Source organism: Macaca thibetana, chromosome 17 (assembly GCF_024542745.1).
Source record: "Macaca thibetana thibetana isolate TM-01 chromosome 17, ASM2454274v1, whole genome shotgun sequence".
Taxonomy (NCBI): domain Eukaryota; kingdom Metazoa; phylum Chordata; class Mammalia; order Primates; family Cercopithecidae; genus Macaca; species Macaca thibetana.
In genome coordinates, this window is record NC_065594.1 from 8,929,386 (window position 1) to 8,949,704 (window position 20,319).

The 20,319-nt window shown below is 36.7% G+C and overlaps 1 protein-coding gene and 1 long non-coding RNA gene across 2 annotated transcripts in view; both read right to left on the reverse strand.

The window, feature by feature from the left end:
• Positions 1-2,413, reverse strand: part of LOC126940785 (uncharacterized) — a 34,181-nt gene extending 31,768 nt beyond the window's left edge. Inside the window, exon 1 of the long non-coding RNA XR_007720913.1 lies at positions 92-2,413. This is a non-coding gene — a long non-coding RNA (uncharacterized LOC126940785). The remainder of the gene's footprint in view (positions 1-91) is intronic.
• Positions 2,414-10,267: 7,854 nt separating this feature from the next.
• Positions 10,268-20,319, reverse strand: part of UBL3 (ubiquitin like 3) — a 77,288-nt gene continuing 67,236 nt past the window's right edge. The window contains exons 3-5 of the mRNA XM_050766961.1: positions 18,017-18,103; positions 13,479-13,556; positions 10,268-13,168 (exon numbers count right to left, since the gene is read on the reverse strand). Of these exons, the coding sequence (XP_050622918.1) occupies positions 13,116-13,168; positions 13,479-13,556; positions 18,017-18,103 (218 nt within the window). The 3' untranslated portion in view covers positions 10,268-13,115. The remainder of the gene's footprint in view (positions 13,169-13,478; positions 13,557-18,016; positions 18,104-20,319) is intronic.

The following is a 20,319-nucleotide window of genomic DNA, read 5'->3' on the forward strand; positions in this document are numbered from 1 at the left end:
ATTCCACGTCATCGATGAAATTGGAGCACAACATTATTGTTCATATCCTGAGACTTACTGTCCTGTTAATAAAGTCTGAGATAGAACTTACTTTTTGGCAGCCCTTCAACAACGTTGGGTCACACGGAGGCTAAAATCAGTTTTAAATTACTGCTCCATCTTCTGATCACATCATAGATTCCAGGAGCTCTCCGATTATTGGATTTTATTTCAACACTAAAAAATGTTGAGAACAACATAGCATTATATTTTTTAAAAAAAGGTTCTAAGGAAGGATATTTTAAAAAGGCAAAAGATTAAAAGAAAATGATATCCAATGGAAAGTCATATCTAATGCAGAGTTTAGGAACTGGTAAATATGTGGGCAAATATAAAAGCATTTTCAAAAGTCATCTTTTTATTTCTTTAAAAGATAACTGGCTGTTTAAAACAATGATTATATGTTCTGAGATTTGTAACATATAAAGGCACAATGTATGGCATGAGAGCACAACAGACAGAGGCGGAGAAGTGCAAGTAATCTTCTTTCAGGTCTTGAATTACATGTGAAGTAGTGTAATGTTATTGAAGGTAGACTGTGAAAACTTCAAATGTATATTGTAAGCCCTAGCTATTAAGCCAATCGTAGAGTTAGAATTAAAAATACCGTGATGTAAGCTTCCCATTTATAAATTTAAAAAAAGAAAAATGCTTGATCTAGAAAGAGAACAGATGAGACAATCCTTAGTGTGGCATAACTGGTTTTCTCAATGCCAGGACATTAAACTGGTATGTCCATAATTACATTAAATGTAAATAGTAAAAAGGCTGGTGCGGTGGCTCACGCCTGGAATCCCAGAACTTTGGGAGGCTGAGGCAGATGGATTGCTTGAGGCCAGGAGTTCGAGACCAGCCTGGACAACGTGGTGAAACCCATCTCTACTAAAAATACAAAAATTAGCTGGGTGTGGTGGTGCATGTCTGTAGTCTCAGCTACTTGGGAGGCTGAGGCAGGAGAACCACTTCAACCTGGGAGGCGGAGGTTGCAGTGAGTCGAGATCGCACCACTGTGCTCCAGCTTGACAGAGCAAGACTGTCTCAAAAAAAAAAAAAAAGAAAGAAAGAAAGAAAGATAAAAGCACTCCAGTTAAAGGGTAGAGATTGAATAGTTCTTGTAAAAAAAAAAAGTAATAATCTACTATACACAGTATATAAGAAATATACTTTAAACACATAAATGGGTTAAAAATAAAGAATGAAAAAGGATACACTACGTAAGCTGTAGTCATGAGGAAACTGAAGTGGGGATGTTGTAACTGCCCAGTGGGCTCACGTTGCCCGCTGCCTAGACAGCCGATTTATCAAGACAAGGAATTGCAGTAGAGAAAGCGTAATTTATGCAGAGCAGGCTGTGGGGGAGACTGGAGTTTTATTATTATTCAAATCAGTCTCCCTGAAAACTCAGGGATCAGAGATTTTAAGGATAATTCGGTGGGTAGGGCCAGTGGGTTGGGAGTGCGGATTGGTTGGTTTGGGGATGAAATCATAGGGAGTCCAAGCTGTCCTTTTGCACTGAGTCAGTTCCTGGATGGGGGCCACTGGACTGGTTGGCACCTCCAGGCTGGGGACACCCAGTTGTCAGAAATGCAAAAACCTGAAAAAACATCTCAACAGACCAATCTTAGGTTCACAATGGTGATGTTACCTTCAAGAGGAAGTTGCAATCTTATGACCTCTGGAAGTTGCAATCTTATGACCTCTGGAATAATGGCGGGCAATATTGAGAATTCCAGCCCCTCTCATCCTTAACTTCGTGGCTGGTGACCTTTTATTTGTTTTGCAAGAACAGTTTCACTTTTGGTCAGGGCTATTATCTAAACCCTAAACTAAGTTCCTTCCCAAGGCTCATTCGGCCTATACCCAGGAATGGGCAAGGACAGTTTAGAGGTTAGAAGCAAGATGGAGTTGGTTAGGTCTGATGTCTTTCACAGTCATAATTTCCTTAGTTATAATTTTGCAAAGGCAGTTTCAATGTTAGTATCAGGAAAAAAATAGAATTTAGGAAAAGTAATATTGAAATAAGAGACGGGGCTCAGACACTGGACCAAATTGAGGACTAGCTAAAACAGGGACAGGGCAGAAGCACCTTTCCATCATGCCTACCAGTGTGCCTGTCAGTTTACCATTGCCATGGCAATACCCAGAACTTACCACCCCTTTCCATGACAATGACTCAGCAAGCAGAAAGTTACAGCCCTTTATTAAACATGTCTGCATAATCCGCCCCATCATTTGCATATAATTAAAAATAAATAGAAATATGACTACAAAACTGCCTCTAAACTACTACCCTGGACACAATGACTATGAGGCATCCCTCCCTCCCTCCCTGCCTCCCTGCCCTGCTCTGCAAGGAGCAGTCCCCTTTGCTGCTACCATGCACTGCTGCTTCAATAAAAGTTGCCGTCTGATACCACTAGCTCACCATTCAGTTTTTTCCTGGACAAAGCCAAAAACCCTCCCTGACTAAGCCTCAGTTTTGGGGCTCGCCTGCCCTGCATCATCATCAGAAATGAAGATAAACGTAATGATAAAAGGAACAAAGAGGCCGGGCGTAGTGGCTCATGCCTGTAATCCCAGCACTTTGGGAGGCTGAGGCAGGTGGATCACTTGAGGTTGGGAGTTCGAGACCAGTCTGACAAACATGGAGAAACCCGTCTCTTCTAAAAATACAAAATTAGCCAGGCGTGGTGGCGCATGCATGTAACCCCAGCTACTTGGGAGGCTGAGGCAGAAGAATCGCCTGAACCCGGGAGGTGGAGGTTTCAGTGAGCCGAGATCGCGCCACTGCATTCCAGCTTGGGCAACAAGAGTGAAACTCCGTCTCAAAAAAAAAAAAAAAAAAAAGGAACAAAGAGATACTGCAATCCTAATTGTGTATGCGCCTAATTACACAGCTTCAAATGCATGAAGCAAAAGCTGACAAAATAGAGAGTTAGACAAATCCAGATTTACAGTTCTCTCAGTGATAGAAAAAGCAGACAGAAAATCAGTAAGACCTGAACAACACTATCAACAAGTTTGACCTAATTGAGATTTATAGAAAACAACATTCAATAATAGCAGCATTCACTTTTATCCCGAATATATATCCTATTATAGGGCACATGGAATTTTTACTGGAATAGACCCTGTGCTGGGCCATGAAGCAAATTTCAATACACTTAATTAAAATTATACAGAGAATGTTTTTCAGTCTATAGTGGAATTAATTTGAAAATTGATAATTAAAAGATATCTTAAAATTCCTACTTGGGGCCGGGCACGGTGGCTCATGCCTGTAATCCCAGCACTTTGGGAGCCGGAGGTGGGTGGATCACGAGGTCAGGAGATCGAGACCATCCTGGCTAACATGGTGAAACTCCATCTGTACTAAAAATACAAAAAAAAAAAAAAAAATTAGCCTGGCATGGTGGCGGGCGCCTGTAGTCCCAGCTACTTGGGATGCTGAGGCAGGAGAATGGCATGATCCTGGGAAGCGGAGCTTGCAGTGAGCCGAGATCGCGCCACTGCCCTCCAGCCTGGGCAACAGAGTGAGACTCCGTCTCAAAAAAAAAAAAAAAAAGAAAAACAAAACAAAATTCCTACTTGGAAAGAAAACACATATTGATAAATAAGCCATGAATAGAAATCACAAGGGAAATTAGAATTTTTTTTAACTGATTGAAAATGAGAACACAATATAGCCAAGTTTGTGGGATGCAGCCTAAGCAGCACACAAAAGGAAAAAAATTAATCTAAGCTTTCTACCTCAAGAAGCTAGAAAAAGTGAGAGCACACTAACAATAGAAACAGAAAATAAAATAACAGTGGAGATCAATGAAATAGAAAATAGGTAAGTAATCCAAATCAAAAAACACTGAAAATAAAATGCTGTTTCTTTGAGAGCAATAAAGTATATAAGCCACTAGCTACACTGAAATAAAAAGAAAGAAAAGACAAAAATTACCTGTATCGGGAATGAAAAAAGATGATATTGTTACAGATGCTATGGCATTTAAAGTATAAAAAGTAAAGATTATTAACAATTGTATGTCAATCCATTTGATACTTGGATGAAAATGGCATGCCTATAAAATGGAGTATTATAGAGCTATAAGCAAATGCGTTTTCAAAGATTTAATATTCTGGGAATACGCTTGTGATACGTAAAGATGAAAATCACATACAAACTCTGTATACAGTACTCTTTTATTTTAATGTATACATATTCATAAAGAGGACTAGTGGAAATTTGCCAAGATATTAAGGGCTGATTTTGGATAGTGGGATTTTCTTCCCCTCATACTTTTCTGTAATCATGGGATTACAGTCCTAAAATGGAAAAATATCAATTTTAAAAACAGAAAAAAATTATAAGGCGTATTTTTAAGAATCGTCTTTGCCTGAGAAAATGAACCTTCAATGTTCAAAGAATAAATGGGACTTCTCTGGGCCTGTTTTATCATCTGTAAAATGGGCCTATGTTATGACCACAGAACAGTGCTTGTCACTAAGTAAACAGTCAATAAATGACAGCCTTAAAATACAGAACACCCCAGGACTGCAAAGGAGGCAGTGCCCTCAGGCGAGTCAGGGGTCAGAGCAAGAAAGTGAAGGGAACTTTCAGAGAGGTCGAAGGCATATGGCAAGTTTCCAATGGAGCCTGACCTCCAGAGGCCAGTACAGGGTTTCTGGAATGGGGGAGGGTGTGTGACAGAAAGTGGGAATAGAAAAGGGGATGTCCTGGGCTGGTAGAGACTCCAGTGAGGACACTGAGAGGGGATGTGGCTGTCTGAGGTTCCTTCTGGTCTCAGAGCAGATGATGATGGCGAGGTTGTGAGAGAGTGCCTAGGGCTTGCCCTCCACTTCTGACAATGAAACTGGGAGAGGAACAGGTTACTCAGAGTGCACAAGTTCTTTCAGAACTCGGAAATGTAACTGAAATATAACTTTAGCTGGGTCTGGTGACTTGAACCAAGGTAGCGGGGCACCTGCTTCCTGTCGTTGTCACCTCGGTTGGTTTCCAGTGCCACATTAACTGTCCTCATTCCCAGCTTTAGCGTGTGCTCCCTTCTAGGGATCTGCTCCAAGCCATAGGTGTTCAGATTTAACGTGGTTGGTATGAGGCCCAGGCATCGATATTAAAAAGTAAAAAAATGATAACTCCCTGAGTGATTCTAATGCACAGCCACACTTGAGAAATATGGGGTGTATCCCTGCTGGTTTTTGTGTGACCATAACAAACATGTAGCTTTTATTATTTTTCTGTCAATTCTAGCTCATCCCAGGCCTTTCCAACATTATTCACAGAAGTGTTTGGCACTTATTATATTCATCCTTGATTTATATATCCAAACTCCCACTTTCTGTTCATGTTTTTTAAAATTATGAGATTGGAGAGCTGACTCGTAGCCACAATGGTCTCTTTTGATGCCTCTTTTCCCTTCATCAGAATAATCTGTGACTACACAGCAGATACTTATTTTTCAGAGATCTGAATACATAGAAGCATCTTCGTATTTTCTCTCATCTTTTTGTAAGCTAATTTCATAAGGTTTGGAGTAGATGTTGATGCCTAACACTCTCTTCTATGTATATGATGCTTTGAACTGGAAGAAGGAAAAAGCTCCAACAGATTACTTCCCAAGAAGCCCAGAGCATCAGGCTCCACACTGAGCAAAGTCAGCAGCTCTTCTAATGTATAGACTCAATGGTATTCCTATCAAACTACCAATGACATTCTTCACAGAACAGAAAAAAAACTATTTTAAAACCCATATGGAACCAAAAAAAGAGCCCCAATAGCCAAGGCAATCCTAAGCAAAAAGAACAATGCTGGAGACATCAGAGGCATCATGCCACCTGACTTTGAACTATACTACAGGGCTACAGTAACCAAAACAGCATGGTACTGGCACAAAAACAGGCACACAGACTGATGGAACAGAATAGAGAGCCCAGAAATAAGGCTGCACTCTATGGCCATCTGATCTCCAAGAAACCTGGCAAAAACAAGCATGGGGAAAGGACTCCCTATTCAATAAATGGTGCTGGGATAACTGGCTAGCCATATGCAGAAAACTGAAGCTGGACCCCTTCCTTACACCAGAAAAAAATCAACTCAAGACGGAATAAAGACTTAAATATAAAACCCCAAACTATAAAAATCCTGGAAGATAACCTTGGCAATGCCATCCTGGACATAGGAATGGACAAAGATTTCATAACGAAGACACCAAAATCAATCACAACAAAAGCAAAAATTGACAAATGGGATTTAATCAAACTTAAGAACCTCTGCAGGCAAAAGAAACTATCAACAGAGTGACAGACGACCTACAGAATGGGAGAAAAATTTTGTAAACTATGCATCTGACAAAGGTCTCATATCTAGCATCTATCAGGAATTTAAACAAATGTACAAGTATAAAATAAACAATCCCATTAAAAAATGGGCAAAAAAATGAACACTTTTCACAAGAGTACACGTGGCCAAGAAGCGTATAAAAAAAGCTCATCACTGATCATTAGAGAAATGCAAATCAAAACCACAATGAGATACCATTTCACAACAGTCAGAATGGCTATTATTAAAAGTCAAAAATTGGCTGGGTGTGGTGGCTCTTGCCTGTAATCCCAGCACTTTGGAGGGCTGAGGCTGGTGGATTGCTTGAGCACAAGAGTTTGAGACCAGCCTGGGCAACATGGAGAAACCTCATCCCTACAAATATAAAAAATCAGCCAGGCACAAGCTTGTAGCCCCAGCTACTCACGAGGCTAAGGTGGGAGGATCGCTTGAGCCCAGGAGGCAGAGGTTGCAGCGAGCCGAGCTCACACCACTGCACTCCAGCCTGGGCCAGAGTGAGACCCTGTCTCAAAAATAATAAAAGGTAACTAAATAAAAGTCAAAAAATAACACATTCTGGAGAGGTTGTGTAGAAGGGGACACTTATACACTGTTGGTGGGAGTGTAAATTAGTTGAATCATTGTGGAAAACAGTGTGGCGTTTCCTCAAACACCTATAAACAGAAATACTATTCGACCTAGCAATCCCATTACTGGGTATATACCCAAAGGAAAATAAATCGTTCTATCCTAAAGATGCATGCATGTGTTCACTGCAGCGCTCTTCCCAACAGAAAAGACATGGAATCAACCTAAATGCCCATCAGTGGTAGACTGGATAAAGAAAATGTACATAGGCACCATGGGATACTGTGCAGCCATGAAAAACGAATGAGATCATGTCTTTTGCCGGGACAGGGATGAAGCTGGAGGTAATTATCCTTAGGAACCTAATGCAGGAACAGGAAACTACTGCATGTTTGTACTTATAAGCAGGAGTTAAAAGATAAGAACACATGGACACATGGAGGGGAACAACAGACAATGGGGCCTACCAGAGGGTAGAAGGTGGGAGGGGGAGGATCAGGAAAAATAACTAATGGGTACTAGACTTAATACCTGGGTGATGAAATTATCTGTATGACAAACCCCTGTGACACGAGTTTACCTACATAACAAACCTGCACATGTAGGCCTGAACTTAAAAGCTAAAAAAGAATCAGCAGCTCTGCAAGGGCAGGTGTTTTCCTTTCTCCTCTACAGCTTCAATATGCTGGCTTTGCCCTCAGGCTAGATCCCTTCCAGGTCCAAATGTGGCTATAGCAGTTTCAATCATCACATTCAGGCAAAATAATGTCCACAGGCAAAAAGTCTCCGGCAAGGTCTCCTTGGGAGTGAAGGAACTTTCCCCAGAAACACCCTCAGCAGAGTTCCCTCACATCTCCTTTGCCAGGATGGAGTCCCACGACCACTTCTAAAGCAATTACACCCAAGGTAACAGGGCTGGGATAACGTCCTACTTCCCTAAGCCACGAGGAGGGGGAAAGCAAAGTTACTCCTCAATATCCCAGCCAGGAAGCAGCAGGGATGCTGGAGAAGCAATCACCAGTGTCTTAGTTTCATCATTACTAACATTTGAGTGCACACCTATGTTCACTACAGGCTCCTAACATTTCCCCTAGAGTAATTCTTTCCCACTGGGTCAAAATGAATCCCAGAGCAGCAGTTTTGTTACTTCTGGTAACCTAATGGGATGGCATTATCAGCAAGTCAAGAGTTAATAGGACTCTTAGCAAATAAGATATCCAGGAAGGTCTTTTATAGCCCAACTACTGCATCCCTACCACGTCTTGTCTCCGTGTTTTCCTGTTGCAGATTCAGAACAGAAATCCATAGCCTTAATCTGATGAAGAAAAGTACAATATAACCCAACCATCATATTTTTGTCTTTTTTCATCAGTATTCACATACTCATTTACTTTCCCTCTCAGGTCTAAGTTCCTTTTGTGTATTCTTGATGTATAGTAGTTTCCCACCTTTATTAGACCCGTTTCTTTTGAACAGTGTAATTTTTGTACCCTAGTAACAAGTAGCATCTCAGATTTTGACAGTCATGTTTACAGCCTTATGTTAACATGTCTAAGCTCTATGTATGACCTGGTACCTCGTATATACACATCCGGAGCTGTGTCATTACTGGGTCCCCTACTTTCCTTCTATTCTAGAGCTTATTTTTCAGATCTCCCCACTCATCTTCCTTTTAAACGAACCCAGCATCATCCACATTTTCTCTGGCCTCTTCATAAGCTACTTTCATAAAGTTTAGAGTATATGTCGATGCCCAGCACTTTATTTCCAACATAAGGCCTTCTGACAGGTTTGCTAGCTTACAAGAGTTCTCGGACAAAGCAGCGCTCTAAATCTTTATTTTAAAATAATCCTTACAGCAACTCTCTAAACTACGTGTTAATTTTTATATATGAAAAACTGAAGCTCAGATATTGAGTAACTTGTTCAAAGTCACCCAGAACAAAGCCAGGCTTGACTCCAAAGTCCAGCTATTCTTCTGGTTTTCTGAACTCTGAGCACTGAAGAACAGTATCAGCCAAAATGTAGATGTGTTAAAATTATCAGACTTAAAAAAATGCTACTGAGAAACACTGGGGGACAGTGGCACCCTCACTAATGGAACCCAGGTGAGTGATGCCCAGGGAAAACCATGTGATAAGGAAGAAAGACATAAGGGGAACCATGCTCCAGCATGCAGGGAAAAAGAAAAACTATCTTCTCTGGCAGACAACTGAGAATTGGCCAACTTCCTGTATGTTCCTACAAGAATTCTGAGGGTCTCGCTCTGCTACGGCTTGTCCCAGTTCCCCTCTAGGTTCTGCTACCTCCTTTTATTATTTAACTATAGCAAAGTTTCTCCCACTTCATTGTAAGACTTCCCTTACATCAAATAAGCTTCAAGAACATGTGTAGAAAATAAAAGATATCAAATAATGTTTGAATGTATAATTACCACATTCTAAAACCAGCCAGACTCTTGGCCTAAGACTTCTAACAACAAACCACTTCCAGAGCCAAGTTAGAAAATGTGTTTACCCAACTCCTTTTTTATTGGTTGACTCACATGAAAGAGATGGGCATTTCCTTTCCCCAAATGGGAACTTACTATGCCTACTCCCTATTTCTTGAAAGCTGTCATTTTGAAAAAGAGGAATATGAAAAATATTAAAAGACAAACATCTGACATCACTGTCGAAGACTACAAATAATGTAGTAAGTGAAATTGGTTTTCACATTTTAGTACTGGCTTAAACTCTTGATATTTAAGAATTAGGTGTTTCTCACTTAGTTTTATCCATGATCTCTTTCAGAAGTCAACCGTCTCCTGTGTAAAAAGGCTCATAGAAGCCGCTGCCTTCTGAAAAAAGCACACCAACTGGTGGGGGTCAGGGTAAACCAGGAGTCACACCCAACCATCAACTGCTCACGCCCAAGAACCCCACCCTACCCTGGCCACAAAAACTGTGCCTAGACTCCAGCACAGCCTGCAGCTGTGTTTCAATTATAGCTGTGTTTGTAATTACAGGTCACGTGCCCCACCCCAATCACTCCATTTGGCTAACAAGTGCCCATATTACAACACACAAATGGAAAAAAAACTGGAATGCTCGCAAAAGTTACAAATAAAAACGATATGAAGGCATATTAAATTTTGGCTGATACTTCTCTTTGATTTTGCTAAACCACAGCAGAGTAAAGGCTGGCCCAATGTTGAATTTTACTGAAGAGTATCATAAACTGAAGAAAGAAAAAAAGACAAAAACAGTAGTGAAATAAAGAATAGGCAAATATACCAGAATTATGAATGGAAGTCATTCTAGAGAATTATTCTACAACAGATGAAGTTTTAATTTCTTTTCACATTAAACACTGTTTACCACAATCAGCTAACAGAAATTACTGTAACATTGGTCACGATGACTTCATAAAACTAAAGATAGATGTTATGAGGAAACTTCATTTCATGTGAATGGTAACGTTAGATACTGTATTTTTTCATGGCAAAATACAACTTATCTTGAAGAGAAAGCAAATAGTTCAGATCAGGGAGACATGCTAAGGTTTTAATAAAGAAAAGCTTGGCCTCGTCCGGAACACTTAACAAAGTTCAGGACAAATTAGATAAAAGAGATGAGTGAGACACCAGCGTTAGGCAGGGACATAGGCTCATCATTCAGGCTTTATGTACATTACTGGATCTATGCAGCTCTCACTTTTAGAGAAGCACGCTGTATTTTTGGCAGAGGGATCTTCAAAAGTAGCCTTGGATATGAGGAATCGTATTTTAACCACCAGGCAGTCCAAGAAATTATTTTTAAAGGGGCAGCTGAGTATTTTCACGTATATACTATTAAGGCATCTAAATTTTTGGTGTTTTCAGTATATACTTTTACTGCTACTTTTTATTTTTTTTCATGTTGTCCAACTATGATATTAGGTATTAAGCGACATAATTCTTTCTCTACTAGTGAACCAGTTTATCTCACTTAGCAAACTCTAAATTGATTGAAATATATAGTCTGAGAACACACAGAAAAATATATTGAAAAACCAATAGAGATTTTTAAACATCATAAAAACTCAATCTTAATTAACTGATAGTCTTTAACTTAAAAAAAGAGTAATTAGAATGAAAATAAGTATTAAAAATAATTACCAGTAGTTTGTTTTACAAAAGAATAGAGCCATAAATTGTTTTAATTGCCCAATTAAGCAACTACCAGATTCTTTAGTCAACACTAACAGAATTCACATTTCAGCTAGTCAACAAAGCATATATTTAACATCTCTTGAATATAACATTTTAGTGATAACACAGACTACATAATTCTATCCATTGTTGTGACTGTATACAAATTAACCATGTTAAATATCAAAGATACATTGGGAATACTCCCCAAACCAACAACAGAATATTAATTAAATGAATTTTAAAAGCTTAAGAAATAAAAGTAGAAAACATGAATGAGACAGTGCTTTAACAATTATTGACCTAATCAAGACCTTTAAAATTACCACCAAAATGCACTATGATTTTTTTTTTTTATTTAGTTTACAGGAAGAATCTATAAGTACAGGTTGCAGAAAGAAAATGTTTAGTGCTATTTACATTCGTTTTAAAACTCTGCTCTATACAAATTTAATTCTGATCAGTATGAACAATATTTTCGTAGATCTACTGCATATAAAGCCTTTTCATCAAAGCATTAACAATGAATAAAATAACCTGATTACATTTAAACAACGCTGACCATTTGAAACCATTTACATTTAATGTTTTTAAGGGCTGTTGACACTTAGTAAGTACAGAATGTAATGTCAGCCTGCAACTTCATTTTTATAAAGGCTAAACTTATTTATATGGAATATTGTTCTATATACTACAAGCCAATCTATATTTTAAGTCCTATAGTTAGGTATTTTATAAGTCTTTTATTAAATATATTCTACACATATTTGTAATTTCACCCAGGAAGAATTTCTTCCCAGTGAAAAAATATAAAATCTTTCATATTTTTACAGGTTTAGATGAAACTAGCTCATGCTTTAGTGCTGTGCAAATTGTTTTTAGCATATCAATCTTTAATTTATTGGTATGAAATAAAAGAAAAAGTGGCATTCTTAATTGTGTATGCCATAAAAATCAGCTTTTGACTTTAATACAATTGCAAGCACTAATATCAAATGCAAACTATATAAAGAAACAAAATTAGTACTATGGAGTTTTTCTTTTTAAATTTTAAGAATTCATCTGAACTCTCTAAGGAGTAAGAATGACACTGGATGTGGTTACAAATGAATGATAATTATGGAAAATTTCAATTCACTGATATTCAAATACGTAAAATTGATCAATGAGGTTTTCTAATATTTCTGCACAATAATGAAAGCCGATGAGTGACTGGAACTACCCTCCCACATTAAGGCTAGGAGACGCACTCTCACCCCTTCTTGTGCTGTCTAAACAAGCGCTCAGTTACTGTAGGACTCAAGAGTGCATGTCTTAAAGGGAAAAAAATCAGTTTCATCAGCCCTCTACTGAGTGCTTTAAACAGGCACATTTTGTTTTTTCATTTGTTGCAGTGAAAAGAGTCACACTCAGTTTAGTATTCTGTGCCACTGCAGCCACCACGGCTGACTTTGGTAGAATTCACCCAACATTTTTGTTTCTTTTCCATTTTTTCCTCTCAAGTTGGCCCAGTAATTAACTTCATTAATTGCTGAGTGTCTTCCAGTGTGGAATTGTATATGTAAGTATTTCTAGGTACCATAAACTGTTATAAATTCTGCTGATGAGCAAAATAATGCCAATCTTTTTAGTGCAAATTGTATTTGGAACACTTGCTTTATTAGTTCTGATGATGAAAATTTTGTGGCAGCAAAATGGTTTCTGCTACGAAAGATAACTTGTTAACTTTTCCCCTGGAGATTGACATTCAAAAACCAGTATGTTTTAAAACAGCTCAACATAAAAAGAGGAGAAATAAAAAATCAGAGTGAAAAATGTTCTTGGTGCTTTTACTTTCATGAGAAAACAGGACAGTGTTCATGTGGTAATTCAGTTCCATGGGCTTACAGGCAGACTGTTCTGAACGGTTTCTCAAGCAATGGCGGGTCTTTTCTGTCCCAGCAGCATGAAAGACAAAGACTATATCACATCACACTAGGCAGACAGTGTTTACAGGATTACACAACAATTACTCTCTCCAGTCTTCTCACGATTCCTCTGACCTAGGGAAAATGAAGAAGGGCCTCGTTTATAAAAATTCTAGAACTGGAGGGGAAAAGGGGCTAGGCAATCAAGTATAGGAAGCAGTAGTTTTGCGTTTTTAAAAATGTTTGCATTTTTCAAAATTAAGAAGCTGTAATAAATGTTCTTTTAATTTTAGCATGTTTCAAAAATGTCTGGTTATTTGCTTGACAATCTCTATTCACAAACTATGCAAACTTCCTTTCCCTCAGAATCTCCAAGAAAAACCCAGCATTTCTGAATGCCTGTCTTTGTGCCTCAACTGAGACACTTTTCCAGTGCATGGCTTACCTTGAGAGTTTGGCTCTGGCAATGTCTCTCTGGCCACCAAATGCATCACTGTTGTTTTGCCAAAAGGAAGTTTTAATGCTATGTGAAAAGCAAAAGATGATTAGTTACACATATATCAACCTATTAAAATCACTATCCAGATTTAAAACCATTTTAAAAATTGATTGCTTTTTTTGACTTCTTTAACAGATTGAACTTCTTAACTCAGAGTACCTTCACAAAATTAGATTAATATTATCAGAAATAACATTTAAAATTTAAAAATTTTTTGCAGTTATATAGCCATTTGCTTGACACATTTACCCATATTATTTAAGAAATGATAAAAGAAAAAAATATGTAATTGGCTAATATCAGAGGCTACCTTTAGAGGAGAAAGGATTAAATTTTTTTAAAAAAATACTCTTTCTATATTAGGTAAAAGTTTAGATTAAGAGATATTCATTTCTAAATCTAATTACCTGTCAATTGTCTAATAAAATTACTGCACTGAACAGGCTACTACGATGTAGAAATGCAAGAAACAAACTTGATTTTAAACATTTATTCTCATCCCTGTATTCGTCCATTAGAAAAGAATTTTCTTAAAATGATTAGGTTAAAATAATCACTGTCTTGGCGTTATCAATAATCACTGTTTCCTAATCAAGTCTTTATAACATGTTTTCACTCATAAATTTAATAAATTTTATCATGAAATATTTCAGGCATAGAATACACACCCATGTCCACTAAGGCAAATACAAACACTGAGTTTCATGGTAAATCCCTTTGTTACTCTGTGTATAAAATTAGAAGCAGCTGGTATATTTAGCTTCTAGAACTGTTTCTATAGTTGTCATGTTTTAGTTCTGACACCTCAAATTACCCTGTCTTCAAAAACTACAAACTGAAGTAAGGCCAAAGATCATTACTTAGCAATAATGACTCTCCAGCTCCCTGTTTTTAAAACTTGCTCTATAGGATGATGGTTACCATGCAGATTTTAAAAAGAATCCTAATTATCTTCAACACTGGTACTATTTCATATGTTTAAGGTGAGTTCCCATCTTATTTAAAGTTGGCCAGCCATTATTTGGTCTACACTTTTAACCTCTGATGTTCAAATGAAGCACGATGGCCCATAAATACATAACGAAAAAAGGGAGGCTTTTAGAATAACTTCCTAGGCCTGACTTAAATTAAAATGTAAATAAGACTTTATGTTATGAAAAATTTCACTAAATATTTGGGAAAGCCTGATCAACATTTTAAATCTTGAACTGAACTTAAAATGCACACATACCAGGCTGCATATCATTCTCATACCTTCAAACCTTGAACTGAACTTAAAATGTGCACATACCAGGCTGTGTATCACTCTCATATCCGTCTTCCGGGCTCTAGTAAGACAGACCTGGATTAAAAATTTTCATCTCTGCTGCTTCCAACTGTGTAACTCTCAACAAGTTACTTACCCTCTAAGCTTCTGTTTCCTCAACTAAACCGGAGATACTAATTCTATTACATGCCCTTTGTAGCTGTGTCCATTAAATCAAACAATCCAAGCAAAGTGCTTTGCCCAGAGCTTGGCACAAAGAAAGCATTCAGTATATACTACCATCATCATTTTGAGATAGCAAGGAAAATGAATCTGAGAAAAAAGGTAGGTGAACTGAGATATAAATGTAAAAACACGTCAGACAGGCCTGGAAAGTTCCCAAGAGGCTTACCATTTGAAGTTACAAATGTAATGTGTGGGAGCTATTATTTTTTCTTCTTCATCTGAATTTTAACTAGACATAGTAGGTATTGATGTTAATAACATTTAAAAATGTGAAAGAAAAGGAATGCCAGAATCTAAAATGCGTTCTCTTCCTTTCACTGTGGACGCTTCTGCTTTCTCCTATGACACAGTACAATATCCAGAATAGAGGTTTTCAACCTTTAGAGTACATAAAAATCACCCAGGAATTCAATTCTCTAGTAAAATCAGGAGACGCGGGTTGGGGAGAGAGGGCGTGCAGAAATCTGTATTTTAAAATAAGTATCCTAGATGAGCCTCATGCTCATTATTTCAGAACCACATTTTGGGAAATGCTAATCTGGGCCATACTGAATGCCAAAGCTTTAGCTGATCATCTTCTTCACCCTCTGATTAACAAGGCTGCTGTCACACTTTTCCTTTAATGAAATGAAACTCTATATGACTACATAAAGGTTCTAGTTCAAAAAGGGGGATTCAGGGCTATGTTTTAAGACATTTGATAACTGAACATTTCAATCTGAAACTTAACTGAATGAGAAAATTTCAAGAATGGCAGAGAATGCCCTGGCTTCCCACTTTAACTGTCCACATAATGGCTGAATTCCACCCATGGCTGTATACCCACTACTTCATGGTCATCCACTGCTTGACCACCACCTATAACAAAGATCTCACTAACTTTCCCTGGCAGTCTAGTCTTTCTTTAGGTAGTTCAATGTGTTCACATGTTCTTTCCTATATTGAATAGAAAACTGTCTTTGATTTCCAGTTATTGATCCGAAGTCTAATTCACAGGGCTACACAGAGCAAGTTCTAGGGCCACACAAAGCCTTCTTCCACACAGGCCACTCAAATATTTATAGATGGTTGCATTTCCCTGTGCGCTATCTTCTTTATTATTCACATTGAAGAACACAGGGATGCGAAAAAGAAAAACTGAGACCCAAAAGACAAATAGTTGATTATCGTTATCCAAACTTGCTCAAACATCCAGTTATAATTATTAACGCAGAGGTCCAGGCCATGCTTCTACGCTAGAGATAGTTTATTGTTTTTGAAAAGAAGGACAGCAATACAGAATGACAATAATAATTATATAAGTCAATCTGGTAATTATTCTAAAACAATTTCAAAAACATACTGGTAAAAATTATACTTTAGTGGGAATGAATCAATAATTTTGATTTTTAACACAAATTCTATGAGCTTTAATATGAAGTTCAAACTCTGAGGTCACAACAGAAAAGATAATTAAGGAATTGAGTTGGTGGGAAATTGCTCACATAGATCAATACTCAAAAGGGAAATGGAGTATTTCAAGGTTCACTCATATAATCAATAGATTAAATTCAACCATCATTTACCAATTTTTAATTCACGTAAGATCTTGTATGAGCCATAATTTTAAAAAGACCAGAACATGGTCCCATCCTTAATGAATGTACAATATAGCTCGGGAGCTAACAGTCAATTCTTACACAAAGAGCATTAAGAGTCGGTCCATCTATTTATACAAAAGCTATAAAAAAAGCTACAAATCAAAAAAGCTCCATTTTAAAGTGCCAGATATCTTAGTAGATAGAAGCATTTTTTAGACCAGTTATAAAACTACTAGTGAAACTCAGTGTGAGATTATAGCCTGAAATGTTTTATTCACTTGACACTGTGATAAAATCATTTGCATTCATCTACTTTAGCCCTTATTGCCCAGGATTTTTACCAGTGCATTTGATCTGTTTGTCCTATGTAATACTAGGGCAACCTGAAGGGAGAGCTTCTGTCTTACTCAATACTGGATTCCCAAGTGCTTAGCACAGTACTGGCACATAAGAATTTAATAAATACATGCTGAATGAATGAATGCAAACATTCTACCTTTAAGGAAAAACAGATTATATATTAGGTTTAGAGGAAAAAGTCAGACTATATTTAATGAAATATATATTTAGATAGATCATTTAATTTGCCTATACATTTCCAATTATCTGAATATATTTGAAATACCTATTTTCAAAACTAAACAAATCCTGTTGATGGTAGAAAATGTACCCCATAAGGGGGCACTATTGAGCTACATTTCTCCAGTCATATATAAAGAATAATAATAGCTAACAATTAAGGTGTTTACTATGTGCCATGCATGTAAGCACTTTGAATATATAAAGTAATTTACCCTTCTTAACCTCTGAGGTAGGCACTATGGTAATTCCACTTTACTGATGAGGAAACTGGAACACAGGTTGGTTAAGTCACTTGCCCAAGGTTTACACAGCCAGTAAGTAGTGCAGCTAATACAACTTAAATAGTCTAGTTCCAAAATCTTTTCTTTCAACTATTACGCTAAAATGCTGCTCTAATGTCAGTCACTTACTTTATTCTCACATGATTAGCAACTATATCAGGTAGGAACACCTGAAAACATCCCTTCATATATTTGAAAACTATCATAAATTTTTCCTAGTTTGTGTGTCCAGTCTTAAGTTTAAAATACTATATCTGAATTACATTATTTGGAAATATAATAACATCACATTTAAAAAATAGTAGGTATAGAATTCTATCTATACTGGGATAGAGTTTATTTTACAAGGTAGTAGATACTTATTACAGTCCTAAAATTAAATTTAACAGAATACACAATGTGAAGGAGTAGGCATACCAGAAGTAGGCAGAATTCATAGTTTGAATTTGTCTTTTTTTTTTAGTAAATTCAAAGACATTAGCATTTAAAACAAACGAATCATGCTACCATGAGACAGACATGAAATCCCATTACAAAGGTGGCTGTTACCTCCTAATGTGACATTTCCATGTAGAAATCGTCCTTGATAAATGAGTCGTAGAATATTTGGACTGCTGACCTGCTCTTCTTCCCAGTCTGAAAAGAATCCAGTGAACTGGTTAGGTATATTCTAACACGTAATTAACGTACTACTATATTGTTTTAAAAATTCAGATTCAAATCAGTTAGAGTACAAAGAAGGCCCTTGGAGCTTCCTACTATTAGAAACAGTCACTATTCATATATTCACCGCAACCCTAGTTCTTGCTTATTCTTCTTAAGTAGCAAGAGCTGCAAAGAGACTCATTTTGCTTCTTAAAGAATACTAAAATGTACCAAACTGTAGTCCCCAAGTTTAAAGTTAATACAAATGAGTTGGGAAAGACCTACCAAGTAAAAACAAATACCATTTTAAAATTAATTTAAATTACCAGTAATTAACAGATAGTATTATAATGTTCCAATATTTGTACCTGTTAAAATGTACATTTAAGGCTAGAAAACAGCAGGTTTAACAAATATCTAAAAAACAGTTAATATATTAAGAATAACAAAAAAACTGTGTTTACTTTTGGATAATGTTGATTTATTATCTTATTTTCTATCTGAAGTCAGTTAGTAAACATTAGAGAAGATACAACTTTAGTTCACCTCACCCAAAATGAAGACTTGGAAGAAACTGAAAAACTAATATATATTAGGAGGTACTGTACAAACATGAAAACTTAGAAAAGTGTACACACAAAGAAAATCAAAAGACAAACTGGTAGGTAGAATGGGTAAAAGATTATTTAACTTCAGCCTATAATTTATATAATAGTAAAAGATGGAAGCCACTCCATTAAAATAAAGGTTTAAGGACACTAGTGTTATGATAGGGTAAAGGGTTAGTAATTTTCATGAGCTTGTAGATGTAACAATTTAAGCCTTGAGTTTATTAATGATCTGAGAATTCCTTTGTCTTTTTCGTCAACAATTCTCACGTGTTTGTTTCCTATAGCAAGAGATAATGGGCAACACAAAAAAAATAGTTTAAAGTATTCTGAAAGAGTGACAGAAGAGAAAGGAAGTAATTACAGATTTTTCTTTTGCCCTTTTCTTGACTATTCAAAATGATGAATATGAATTTGATAAAACCACTGCCTATAAGTGACTTAGGCATAGCTGAAATGAGCAGAGGAGAAATAAATCTCAGTCATTTCCTGCCCCTGACCCATGCCTTTAGTCTCTTCCCTCTTCTCCCTCCTGCAAGGTTTTGTTGCCTTCTGATCCTGTTACTCCCAGGTCCCTCCTATTCCAGAAGAAAGATCAAATAAGTCTCTAACACTATAATACAAATTGTTTTGAATTCATCACTTCCAAAATTATTGTTTAATAGAATATTTCTGGTCAAGATGGAAGTGCTCCATAGATACAAAGGTAAATTACAGTAATTGTTTAATTCACAGGAAACAAAGACTAATATTCTAAAAATACTTGAATTTTTTTTTTTTTTGAGGTGCAGAAACCTGAAGTCCCATGTTTCATTATCTTATACAGAGTGTCATGATTTCCACGTACTTCACTGGTATAATATGCTATCTCCCTTCCCCTCTCCAAGGATCTGAAATTTAGAGAAACCTTAGAATATAGCTTAAATGAAGAATTTCAGGTGTTATTAACATATCCTAAGTTTAATAGATTTTTTTGAACCTTTGACCCAATAACAGCTATGTGTCTGACTATTCCACCTGTTAGTAATATTTCCACTAAATAGGATAAGGGTATGCTAAGGAAAACTAATTCCTTCAACAAGTATAGTGCATTAAGTATTTTCTTCTATTGATTTAATATTTGCCACACATTTATTATTAGCATCAATAAGTATTTAATTTGCTGATTTTAAGTACGTTATGTGATACAATACAGACTTACATTTTTAATTTAAATATTTTATGTAAAATAAAAATTAAAGTACTTCTCTATTCTTTGCAGTGTCTAAAACTGCTGAGTAGACTTGGCAACCTGAGGAAATACTGGGAATTAAAATCTTTTTTTGAAAATAAAGGAACATCCACTGATACAATCAATTTTCAGTACTGGTAGATGGTTTGTTCATTTGGGATACTATTTATGGCAAAGACTTATACTTGAATTTAAACTAATTTTAATATCTAAGTAAGTAATTATGAAAGTAGAAGTGTTTCTTTTACCTTTACTGCCCAAATAAATTTCAGAGTGATTACCCTTCTTCTGCCTTGTGTTATCTCATCTATAATATCCATATATCAAAAGCTATTACTATGACCACTCCCCCCAAAAAAAATCTCATA